Genomic DNA, 13,614 nt, shown 5'->3' with positions numbered 1-13,614 from the left:
AACCTGATGCTATGCTAAGTCACTTCAGTCGTGTCTGACTCTGTGCGACCCCATAGATGGCAGCCCACCAGGCTTCCCCGTTCCTGGGATTCTCCAGGCAAGAACACTGGAGTGGGTTGCCATTTCCTTCTCCAATGCATGAAAGTGAAAAGAGAAAGTGAAGTCGCTCAGTCGTGTCCGACTCTTCGAGACCCCATGGACTGCAGCCTACCAGGCTCTTCCGTCCATGGGATTTTCCAGGCAAGAGTACTGGAGTGGGTGCCATTGCCTTCAAATGTCTGGTGTGGGTCAGTGGAATTAATTTTAATTTTTTTTTTTACTTTCAATTTTTATATTGACTTTCATATAAAAGTGTCCTCTCATAAACAATTTTTGTTGACCATGTATAAAAATATTCATTAAAATATTTTTTTTCTTTTTCAGTTTTAGGAAAAATATATTCAAGGGGAAGAGACTTAATATTTTTGAGCTTAAGCCAGTTACTGAAGAGGCACCTGAAACAGGTTTGTTAGGAAAATAAGACTGTTCTCCTGCATGGAAAGTAATTGTGGGCTGCCTGTGCCCTGGTCATTGATACTGGAGGGAGAGGAGTTGCTGAAAGATCTTTCCCAATGTTTGAAGAGCCTAGCCATCCATTCCAAACCCTGGAGTTTTCACACACTAGCAAAAAAAGTAACACTATTTCTCAGGCATGGAAACCTTCTATCTTTGAAAAATGTCCTACTTTGATTGCATAATAATCAAGTATTTTGATATTCTGTCCTGTCATTGACCATTCATACTCATGTTCAGTCTTGTCTGACTCTTTGTGACTCCATGGACTGTAGCCCTGCCAGGTTCTTCTGATCATGGGATTTTTCAGGCAAGAATACTGGAGTAGGTCGCCATTTCCTCCTCCAGGGGATTGTCCCAACCCAGGGATCATACCCCCATGTCCTGCATTGCAGTGGATTCTGTACTCACTGAGCCATCAGGGAAGCCCTGTCTACCTGGATCTTGCTTATTCATGTAGTTGTTAACATGCTTGTGTTGGTCAGGTTTCCCCTTTGAAATGTTGCAGCCCCATGGGACACAGGAGGTAAGTACTGTCCGCTTCAGGGATCCAGATCTATAGAGTGGCTGCTAACCTGGGTTAAAATGTTAATGATCAACTATTACACTATTTGCAACACACCTCTGTGTTGTTAGATAAAGAAAAATTGTAATGTCTGCCTTCTTACTATCTAGAAGAGGAGATGTCATTTATAGATGCTAACTTGTAGAAATGCTTTAGAGATTATTTAGGAGATGGGAAGGAGAGCATTCAGGAAATGTATTTGGTGGACTTGTAGTGTTTTTTCTTAACACACTTAGTCGGTTAGTTTTTGTTCTCTTTCCTGTTTCGGCAAGAAGTCAAATTACTTAGTCACCATTTTAATCCTAATTAAAAAAAAAACTAAGAGTGTCCTCTTGCTTGACATTAAATTTGTTTTACTGATAAAGTAAGTGAAGGAACTCCATACAAATGATCTATTCTTATAAGTGACTTTCATTTCTAAACATTGTAAGTTAGCTTTTTGAACCTTGGTAGAAATAATTTTAGTTCTGATATTTAAGTTCCTAGGCCATCTTCCAGTGGCTCTATCAGTTATAAAAACATCTGATTTTCCCACTATTCAATAAATCTCTTGACATTAGTGGCTAGGTCTCATTGATTTTTGTATACTGAATAGCCCCTAGCCAAGTGGCTTACAAATAATAGCAATCTGTTGTCTTAAATCTTTTTTTTTAACAAATTAAGCTATAAATAAATACCATGGAGAAAAGGCATTAATTCAGTCACTGTTTGTTCATTTAAACTGAAAATGAAACTAGATGACCAACCCCCTTCTTGTATTGTGACAGCTGCATTCTGTCGCAGATGATTGATGAAAAGGAAGTGCAAAAGCACAGACATGAAGAATGGATCACCTCTCCCCTGTTGAGGTGGCAACTCTTTTTTTGGCTACACTGCACTAGCAGGATCTTAGTTCCCCGACTAGACTAGGGATTGATCCGGGTCTCCCAAGGTGAATCTTAACCGCCAGACCTCCAGAGAATAACAAAGTGGCAACTCTTAAGCTTGCCTCCTAAAGGGAATTTGTTGACAGGGTAGCTACTATTGTCTGCCTAATGAACAACCAGAAGAAGCACATGGATTCTTGAAGGAGCCAGCTTGCTTTTTTAAATCACGTGTCTTATTCCTAAAATTTAAGATGAGCTGGCCCAGAGGTACTGAAAATATATGTATTTTCTAAAATAATATTAAGTGATTATGCTCTATAAAGGAAAGTAATGCACAGATTTATATAAATGTACTCTATTGAAGGCATTTTAATAAGCTCTGCTTGCATGAATCTGAAGCAAGTCTTTTGTTCCCAATTAAGTTCAAGCATAGCAACAATGTGCACACTTACATTTAGTGTTTTTCCACTGCTGTTTCCCTACCATGTGTTGATAAAAATAATGCCTGACATGTTGTTGGCATTCATTAATTATTTTTTAACTGACTGAATGAGTTCTTCCATCCCATGGTTCCCAGGTTTCGCTCCCTGCTAAGTTCTTACCACTGCTGCAAAGGGTGGTGTCTTAGACCCAACTGCTTATCCTGGAGTAACCTAGAGCTGAGAGGCAATTTAGCCTCATGGAAAGAGTTTTGGTGTTGTGTAGATCTTGATTATTAAAATTAAGATTCTGCCTTACTAACCTCTCGAAGTCTCCCTTTTCCCACTTATGAAATGTGGGTAATACATACATCTCAAGGATTAAATGAGATAATATAATTAAAATGTCAAGTATGTTTGGATGGACTTCCTACGTGGCTCAGTGGTAAAGAATCCACCTGCCGATGCAGGAGACACAGGTTCAATCCCTGGATCAGGAAAATCCCCTGGAGAAGGAAATGACAACCCACTCCAGTATTCCTCCCTGGGAAATCCCATGGACAGAGGAGCCTGGTGGGCTACCGTCCAGAGGGTCACAAAAGAGTCAGACACTGCTTATCGGCTAAACAAGAGTGCCTGGAACACAGTGGACGTTCAGTAAATAGTCCGACTCTTAATGATGATTATGGAAAAAACATAAGTTGATCAGTGTCCACTGAACAAATTTAAAAGTAACCATGATAATTAAATTATTTTCTGTTATGATTACTCTAACTGTGGCTAATTAGCCTAGCTGCTGGAATCTTCTCCTTATCAGATGTACAAGACCAACATACTTCATATTAGTGGTCAGTGTGGGGTCAGGCATAGTCATACATGAACTTCCATGTACAGATCTATGTATGGATCCTTTTGAGTAAATAGGAGTAAAATGATGGTGTGATAGGTGTATTCTTAACTTCTTAAGAAACTGCCAAACTCTTTTACAAAGCGGTTGTACCATTTTACATTTCCACCAGCAACAATTGGTGAGAGTATGACTCGTTCTTCAAAGATGTCTTGAATTTCCAAAGGAAATAAATGATTGAAATGTGATATGGTGATCATAATAAGCTAACATTATATTACCTTACTCAGAGTTGGTTGTGAGGATTAAATGGACTAATATATAAAAAGCATTTAGCACAGAGTAAATGCCCAGTATACATTAATGGTATTATCATTGCCATTGTTATTGTAGTTTAGTTTATATTACCTTAATTTAGTTTACTTATCTTGACAGACTAAAAATAAACAGTCTAGAGTTTAAAGATCAAAATCACATGTTGTATAAAAGTTTTCACATTCGTCAAAAGGATCCTTGAACAAATGGACGTTTCTTTTCTCCTTTTCAGTAGAGGGGACTGTGAGACTAGGGGTTAATTACCTAGCATTGTAGTAAAAACAAAAGTTGAGGCTTGCAGTCATTGTGGTTGTAGTCTTTATATATAGTTTTTGTTTCCATTTTAGCTATCAGTGACCTTTCGTTATATACTGTTTAATTATGAGTTTCAAGATCTGAAAATATATTGCCAGTTTAGAGGTGATGATAACACTTTTTAAAGAAAGATAATTACATAGAATAGTGCATATTTCAAACGTCTTTATTCTACAGAGGCAGCACCTTCTCTTTGGGATGTAGAATTTGCTAAGAAGTTAGCTGCAGTCACTGAACAGCCCTTTCAGAATGGTTTTGAAGAGATGATCCAGTGGACAAAAGAGGGGAAATTGTGGGAGTTCCCAATTAACAATGAAGCAGGTAAGTCTTAACATCAGAGGTTTATAAAACTCTGATTGAGATTAATCTGATAGATGTTCAGTTGTAAGTTCTGGATATTTACCTGAATTTCAAAACTTAGTGTAGACATCTTTGTGATGTCCTAAAAGAAATCTGATGGTGTTTTTAAGAATACTAAGATTTCACTTAATTCTGATTGTTCGATAAGAAGGTAAAGTTATATGGCAGAAATGACATCATTAATTTCTATGACATCCCGGTGTTGAAAACTGCAAATGACAGTTTTGTGCTTGCTAAACAGGAGATAACCTGGTAAATCTTCTAATACATTAAATACTGGATAAGGTCATCCTTCAGTTTGGGGCAACCTTACAACTCTTTAAGTCATACACTAGTATCTTTTATTTGAAACCGTTGCTTTAACGAGGCACATGTTTCTTGTATTCAAAACCTCTCAAAGCAAGTATGTTTGGAGACTTTGAACTTCCTGGGAACTCTGGCTGCATACCTAGATACTTGGAGCTGGTAATAAACTATTATCTACTTTCCTGGAGATCTCTCTGGAGGTGTTACCTCTTCCTCAGTCAAAAGGAAAACAGTATTAACTATGCTATTTATTTTTTATGGCACCCATGATAATCATCAGCCAAACATGCCATTGAATATTTATAGGTGTATTTTCAGTTAGAAGAGATTCATTTACTTTTATGGTAAGATTAGCTAGAAATTGCAAACACCTCAGGAAGACTTAAGAAAAAGTAGTCCATATTTTAACCTTTGTAATATTCTGCACTGTAATATTTTAATTTTTGATAACCTTTCATTTGTTTGGATAAGTGGAGTGGAGTTTAAATAGTCTTATATTTACATATAGTAGTATTTTATATAGGAAAACTTTAGGAACTTACACATCCTTTAGCAAATTCTTAATATTTTAAATATTTGTATGATATATTCAATAATATAGAAATCTGTGTTTCATCTATTACATAATGTACATTCTGGAAGGTATCAGGGTAAGGTAAAAAAACAAAACCCAAATCCACAGACTTGTTTGTATAAACCTGAATACAGATTCCAGCTCTGTCAGTTATTAGCCATTTGCCTCTGAGGTAATAATTTAACCTCCTGAGCTTTAGTTTCCTCATCTGTAAATTAAAGAAACCTCATTGGAAGAATGTATGAATTAAATCAGATAAGTTAGTGAGTTGCTCACTACAGTTCTTGGCATATAATACTTAGAAATAAATGTTAGTTCCTTTCCCCTCTTGTATGTGATCATAGAATTTTAAAGTAGCAAAAAAAAAAAAAAAACCCCAAAACTAAGAAATACAATCTATGATGTTAAGGGAAGACTTTGTTCCATATTTGTTGAAGCTTGGATGTTCCAGGTCCTCATGGTGACAGACATGTTTTAAAACCCATTATTGAGGTAGAATATGCGACTTGACTTAAGAGAAACAGCGAACCGTGGTGGTTAGAGTTCAAGTGCCTGAGTGAGGCTTAATCTCTCCCAGCCTCAGGTCCTCCGTCTTATAAAATGATAGAAATAGTAATAGGACTCATTTTATGGGATTCTTCTGAAAAACAAGTGAGTTTATACAAGTCACCATCATCATCCCTGTTTGTACAACAATGATATTGTGAGGGGATTTGCTATTATAAGTATTTTCTATAACATTTTTAAATCTCAAAATATTCACAAGGATATTGTGTATTTTCTAGGTCCCACCAAATAGGATCGTAGGAAAGCATGACTTGGTGGTACATTGTCATCAGCAGTGAAACATTTCAGTTCATCAAAATCTTGTGTGTTCAGATGCTAAAGAATTTATCTTAGATTTGGCCTGGTTTTCAAGAAAGTGTGATTTCTGCAAAAGGGGAAAAAAAACCCAAGCATGTTTTCTGGTCAGGTTGGGGAGATAAATGTGACAAGTGTCCATATACACTGTACACATTATTGATGCTTTGGGGTCAGAAAGGGAGGTATCTCATTTCCAGCTCCTGAAGGCAATTGTTATCTGAGTGAAAAACAGGAAGGGGACTGTGGAAACTTTCTCACTTTGATCACCCGCCTCAGCACATACTTAGGATCTTCTCAGTACGTTAATAAGAGGACTGGCCTTAGAACCTGGAGTCTTAGCCCTTTAGAAACGTTCTTTCATGTTTCTTATACTTCGGATTTAAGAGTAATGAAATATCATGCTCTCTCTCCTAATAATTAGTTTCATGAAGATTTACTTCGATACTTTTGGAAAAAGATTCCCTCCGCCCCCAAAGAAAAAACAGGCTTACCATGTCAGGTTGGGAACACAATGCTGAAAGCATCTTAAAGGCACGTCCTGTGTTTACAATTTACTTCCCAGTGTTGTGTCTTTCTGTTACATTAAAAAAAAAAAAAATTCTGTTGTTTGTTTTGCCACTTAAAATGTAAAAATTGACTTTCCAATTTGATGGGTTTTTTTTTTTTTTGGCCAGTTAAGACCTGGCTTGTCCCTTCTGATGTGCTTTTCCAGTCCAGAGATGTATAAGAACCATTGCTGCTGCTGCCAAGTTGCTTCAGTCGTGTCCGACTCTGTGCGACCCCATAGACGGCAGCCCACCAGGCTCCCCCGTCCCTGGGAGTCTCCAGGCAAGAACACTGGAGTGGGTTGCCATTTCCTTCTCCAGTGCATGAAAGTGAAAGGTGAAAGTGAAGTCGATCAGTCACGTCCAACTCTTATCGACCCCATGGACTGCAGCCTACCAGGCTCCTCTGTCCATGGGATTTAACAGGCAAGAGTACTGGAGTGGGGTGCCATTGCCTTCTCTGTATAAGAACGGTTAGGTGGAATTATTCCCAGTAGATTTTGCAATAAGATCACTTTTATTTTAGCTTTGGCTTTATCTAAATTTAATCCCATTTTTATCATTATCCAGTTAACAAGAGTCGTGCTCTTGAATATTCATCAGCCATGTATATACCACCAAATTACAAGTGTCTTTGAAATGCCCTCCAAGAGTAATTCTCAGTTTGGAGGCTTCAGTGGGCAAAAAAGCTCAGTCATGGATGTCAGTCATGCTTTTATTTTTCAGTTGGTTTAAATTTGTTCACTTACAGCATGCCATCCTTTGCCAGGGTGTCTGGAATGAATGCTATGACATGAGCTAGCAAGAATAGTTTAAAAAGCTCAGAATTACCATAAAACTCAGTGGTTGTTATGTGGGAGGGTATAGTGTGGAGAAAATTGGGGCAAATATAAAGATGATTAGGTCTGTGTTGTCTGAAACAATCTGCTGGTTGTTTCAGATGGTGGCCAGTGAACAAGAGCTGCAGAGTACTGCCAGGAAAAGAAATAACAGTTTTGACAAAATAGAAGTGAAAACAAGTCAAAGTGAAAGTGAATTTGCTTCAGTGCTGTAATATACTCTTTGTCAAATTGGTCGTTGCTATTAGCTGGATTTTACCTTTTATTTGCTGTACTGTATTTTTAGCTGTAGTCAGTAATATTAACACATTATTGACCAGGGGATTTTTGCAGAAACTAACGCCTGTGGCGTTAATACGTCTCCAGTCAATAATGTGTTAAATGGCGTTCACTAATATTTAAAGCAGAATTAGACACAGATTTAAGCTATGTTGCTTTAGTTGATTGTACACCACTGGGGTTTCCTTCTTGTCTTTAATTTTCCACTCTTATTTTTTCCTTACTATATTTTGTTTCTTTTGCTTATTAAAAAGTATTTTAAGCTATAGAAATGAATGTATGAAAGTTTACTCACAAAAACGTAATACAGAAGAATAAAGAATAAACTTTACCCCTCAGTTCTCTTCCCTTTTCCTGAAGCAACCATTGCCAGTAGTTTGATGTATGTCCCCACATCCACCTTAAATGATAGTCTCACATTTATCTGTTGTTCTGGTCTAAATGGGGCCGTATGATATATATAGTGTCCTGTAGCTTTTAAATTTTATTTATTTTTATTTAGCAGCCTGTCTTAAGCATTTCCTTGTCAGTACATAGAGATCAACTTTGTTTTAATAGTTCTATAAAATGGGAACTATTTATGTATTTTGTACTATGCCATTGCATGAATGACTGAAATGTATTTTTACCATTTTCCTATTGATGAATAGAGCTTTAGTGAATCCTGTTATACATATCCTTCTGTCCATGTCTGAGTACGTTAATTCAAGGGTCAAACAATAGGCATATTTTAAATTGCAATAAATATGAACACATTCTCTTCTAATAAGATAGCCAATCGATCCTCCAGCTGGTGAGGATGACTCCACCGTTGGTGGGAGTGGGGAGGAATGATTCACTAATCAGCATACAGACTTTCACTTAATTCCCCTGCTTATCAATTCAATGATTCATTCCTCTTTTTGTTTTAGTTTCTCCAAAAAATAAAACTGCCCATCTTCTTTGGGAGATGGATGGTGTAGTTATCTAGAGGTACAGGTAGAAGATGGATCATGGGAGATCTAATTATCCCCTAAACCAGTTTTAATTAGTCTTCTGTTTTTTGTCCCTCATCCCCATTCCTAATTTCAGTGGTATATGATGTCACTAATTTCCAAAGCCTTTGATGTCTGTTTGCTTCTTAATTTGGTTTTAGCATTTTTCAACTCAGCTGAGTCAGTTACTACTTATCTGTCCACTTTCCTTCTAACATTTTGGTGATAACTCCTGTTACAGTTTCATTTTCTGTTCTGTTTATCTTTGAACTTTTTAACTTTTTATTCCTTTTACTGCCATTTAGTAGGTGTTAAAAGGGAGCAGAGATTTTAAAAATCATGGTTCAATCTACATTTTAACTAGAAGTCCTTGTTGCTTATCTTTTAACTGTTCAGAGTGCCTTTAACCAACAAAGATTTTAATTTGGATGTAGATCTGTTAGCTTTTTCCCGTTTAATCTATCTGGAACTTAGTTTTGTATATAGTATCCCTTCTTTATCGCTTTCTCTCTTTTTTTTCTTTGTTTTATACTTCCCAGTACTACTTGGCTTTCTTCACTCATTGACTCATTCAGGAAGGATCTGTTCATTATACCTTCTAAGTTAAAAAGATGATTGATTTATCATCTAGAGAAAGAGTAATAAGATAAGATCACCTATGCCCTTAGATGCTTTTCCCCCTAATAGAGCATGTCATAATTTCTGTACTTGTCTAACTCATTATGACTTTATGTCAGAGATAGTTGGTCTGTTAATGGTTTAATAAATTAATTATTGATCTTATATTAGCACAGCTATTTTAAAAATAGTTTCTCTTGCACAATTTTCTGTCTTAAGTCTTACATCTTAAGTACATCTAAGGAGACTAATAACCATAAACATTCAATCCAGGAGTCACCCTCAGATTTTTGAGAACAATTATTACCTTGATTTATTATGTTTCCAATGCTACAGACCTTATTTTTTAGCCCTAACATACTCTGTTCCAAATGTTACTGAACATTGAAACCTGCCTTGTTTTTCATATTACATTAGCCATATTGGTATTTTTTTCTTTAAAAGAATATTGTCATGTGGAACTGGAAGCAGTACTTGATAATATGGAAAAGATCTTTAGCAGAGTGAGACTTTTTTTCATTTTTACCTCATATTGCATTTTCCCTATTCCTATCCCCAGGTGTATATGCCTTAAAAACAAAACAAAAGTAAAGATGGAACAACATGATTGCCTGGTGAAGTAAACTATTGATAACCGTAGAGAATTCTCAATGGGATTCAAGGAAAGATTTTTTTAAAACAATAATTTGTCTGTAAAAATACACATGAATTTAGGAAAAGGGCTAGAAGGATATACACCATAAACGTGATTAGTCTTGGAAGTAATTGGCCTTGAAAAATGTGAATAGGAACTTTGGAGGGTTATGGGATAGAGAACAACTTCCGTTTAAAATATCCCTGCATGTCTCTCTTCCTGTATTTCATCGAATACAACATACTTTTGTTTTTCAAAGTTTTAAATATCTCTGAAGCTGATGTATCTTACTATGCTAGTCGGGCTGCAATGAAGAGATAGCTGTCACTGCCTGTGGATATGCGTCTAAATTTGCACTGGGAGCATCAGAAGAGGCCATAGTGGAGCCCTTAAGAAATGCTGCATCACACATGTTCTTAAAGGGAGGTTGGAAAGCATGGCCACTGACAACCCAGAGTTGAAAAGCCAATTCAGAAGAGTTGGATTCTGAATGTGAAGAAGTCTTGTGTGTTAGTTGCTCAGTCACATCCAATTCTTTGCAACCTGTTAAGACTGTAGCCCACTGGCGTCCTCTGTCCATGGAATTCTCCAGGCAAAAATACTGGAGTGGGTTGCCATTCCCTTCTCCAGGGGATCTTACTGACCCAGGAGTTGAACCCATGTCTCCTGCATTCCAGGCAGATTCTTTACTGTCTGAGCCACCAGGGGAGCCTGAAGAAGTCTTAGGAAAACCTTAACCAATTCTGTTTTTGCTACATAACAAACCACTCCAAACTTAGTAAAACAACAGCTAAGTAATAACTGCTCATGAGCTTATGGGTTTTCTGGTTGGCTTGGGTAGGTGCCTGGGGTTGGATCAGTCTAGATTGGTTTCTCTCACATGTCTAGCTGAGGTTGGCTGTTGTCAGGGGAGGCAATAAGGGGGTTTTATGTCACTCATCATTCATGGGCTAGGCTGGGCTTGTTCACCTAGCTGTAGAAGAGTTCCTAAAACAATAGTAAAGGCTTTTCAGGCCTTTGCATTGAGTTTGGTAATGTCCCATTGACCAGGCAGGTCACCTGGCCAACCTCGAATTTAAGGGTTGGAGCAACAGGCTGTATCTACCTCTTTATGGAAAGAAGGGCAAAGGCACATTGCAAAGGGTTATATATACAAGCATAGTAGTAGTGTGTGGCCATTTAGCAATCTAAGCCTTGATTTGTTTATTGTGTGTTTTAGTTTTTATAAAAGTGATGACTAGATCTTTAAATGTTCAAATAAAATTTTAAAAATCTCTTTCAATAAGTGGAAGATAATTCTAACTGATGAGATAGCATTTTTAAACTGTTTTGAGATAATTATGGGTTCATATGCAGTTTTAAGAAATGGTAAATATTCCGTATACTCTGTGCCCATTTTCCCCTAGTAGTTATGTCACGTACAAGCACAGGACGGCATACAGCCGGGCAGGCATCATCCATAGTGTTCCAGCCATGTTCACATGTCACCATTTCACATGTACTCTTTTGGCGCGTGTGTTTGTGTGTTCTGTGTAGTTGTACCGTATATGTAGGTTCATGTGACCATCACCACAGTCAGGATGCAGACCAGTTCTGTCACCTCCAGGATCTCTCTTAGGCCATTTTATAGCCACATTTCACTCACCTCCCACTGCCTCCCCTTCTTAGTCTCTGATCCCTGGCAATCACCAAATCCATTTTCCATTTCTCTAATTTTTTCCATACAAATGGAATCACATAGTGTGTAACCTTTTTTCCGGGTGCCCCCCCCCCCCTTTAGGATAATTCATTCTCTGGAGATTTATCCAAGTTGTTACATGTGTCAGTAGGGGTTTTTTTGCTATTGTTTTTATTGCTGAGTAATATTCCGTGGTTCGAATGTACCTTATTGTTTAACCGTTCAACTGATAAGAGACATCTGGGTTGTTCCAGTTTTTGCCTGTTAACAATAAAGGTGCTATAAATATTCATGTACAGGTTTCTGTATGAATACAAATTTCCATTTTCCTGGGATAACTACCGAGGGGTGCAATTGCTGGGTTGTATGGTAGTTAAATATTACTTTTTAAAGAACCTTTCAAGTTCTTTTCAGAGTGGCTATGGCATATTATATATATAGTTTAGACCATTATCCGTTCTTTGTTAATTTGAAGTGTGAAGCTTTGATTCTTTTTCTTTCTGGTCAGTGATACCCAGTTCTCCTGGCACCATTCATCGAAAAGACTATCCTTTCTCCATGGAATCATCTATGCATCTTAAAGTTGGCATATTCGTGTGGATCCATGTTAGTCTGTTACGGCTTCCATAACAAAATATCACAGACCGGGTACCTTAAACAGCAGAGTAGACTTTCGCATAGTCTGCAGGCTGGAAGTCCAAGACCCAGGTGTTGGCGGTGTTAGTTTCTCTAGAGGGCTCTCTCCTTGGCTAGCACATGGCCACCTTTTCATTCAGTTGTGTTTTTTTATCACACATTATTTATATTAATTTCCAACTGTTTGAAGATTTTCCTGCTGTTTTCCTGTTACTGATTTCTGTGTTGATTCCTTTATTATCAGAGAAGATACTGTGTATTATTTCAGTTATTTTAAACGTGTTGACGTTTGTTTTGCGACCCAGGGTATGGTTAAACTAGGTGAGCGTTCCATGGTTGCTTGAAAAGAATTTGTGTTCTGCAGTAGTTGGGAGTGTTCTGTAGATGTCAGTGTAATCCTGTTGGTTAATATTTGGTTCTTCTGTGTCTTTTCTAATTTTCTACTTGGCTGTTTTATCAGTTGCTGACAGTGGGATAGTAAAACTGTAATTGTGGATTTTTCTATTTCTATGTTTCTATCAGTTTTTCTTTCATGTATTTAGAAACTTTTGTTTGGTGAATGCATAATTCAGGTTGCTATCTTCTTAGTGGGCTAATCCCTTTATTATGTAATATTCCTCTTTCTGATATTTGCTCTGGAGTCTGCTTTATCTGATGTTCATGTAGCCACTCATGCATTCCTTTTTAAAAATTAATGTTAGCAAGATATGTCCTCCTCCATACTTTGAACACCTGTGTTACAGGTGTTTGAAGTGCGTTTCTTGTCTACAGCATGTAGTTGGATCATGTTTTTCTTTTGATTGGTATAGGCCATTTACATTTAAGTAGTTATTGATTTGTTAGGATTTAAGTCTCATTTTGTTATTTGTTTTTGTTTTTCATTTTTCTGTTTCTCACTCCTCTGTTTTTTCTTGTCTTTCTGTGAGTTGCCTGAATATATCTTAAGAGTCCATTTTATTTTATGTGTTTTTTAGTGTAGTTTGTATAGTTTTCTTAGTGGTTTCTTTAGATATTAAAATATCCATTAGTAATAATTACTGCTCCATTTTGAGTATTTGTAAAATGCTAAGCAGTGTAAAAGAGTTTTACAAGCTTTCTGTCTATTTAATCTTTAATCTTTACAAAAACCCCATGAAGAAGGTGCTGTTCTAATACTCATTTTGTGCCTGAGGAAACTGATGTTCAGAGAAGTTAATTTGCCCAGTCACATAGTTGTTAAATTGGTGAGCAAACCTCTGTCTGACTCTAATGTTCATGCCTTTAACTGTAATACTACCTCATTAATGTTAGTTTTATAGTATAGTGGGGGTTTTTGGATTAATTTATTTATTTTAATTGGAGGCTAATTACTTTACAATATTGTGGTGGTTTTTGCCATACATTGACATGAATCAGCCATGGGTGCACATGTGTCCCCCTATCCTGAAC

The 13,614-nt window shown here is 37.0% G+C and overlaps 1 protein-coding gene across 2 annotated transcripts in view; it reads left to right on the top strand.

Moving 5' to 3' along the window:
- MRPS31 (mitochondrial ribosomal protein S31) overlaps positions 1-13,614 on the top strand; it is a 25,462-nt gene that overhangs the window by 11,152 nt on the left and 696 nt on the right. For both annotated transcript variants that reach the window (XM_010835653.1, XM_010835654.1), the window contains 2 exons: positions 424-503; positions 4,057-4,200. In XM_010835653.1, the coding sequence (XP_010833955.1) occupies positions 424-503; positions 4,057-4,200 (224 nt within the window). The remainder of the gene's footprint in view (positions 1-423; positions 504-4,056; positions 4,201-13,614) is intronic.

This window comes from Bison bison, unplaced genomic scaffold (assembly GCF_000754665.1).
Source record: "Bison bison bison isolate TAMUID 2011002044 unplaced genomic scaffold, Bison_UMD1.0 scf7180017864048, whole genome shotgun sequence".
NCBI classification, from domain to species: Eukaryota; Metazoa; Chordata; class Mammalia; order Artiodactyla; family Bovidae; genus Bison; species Bison bison.
This window is presented reverse-complemented; position numbering and strand designations above follow the sequence as displayed.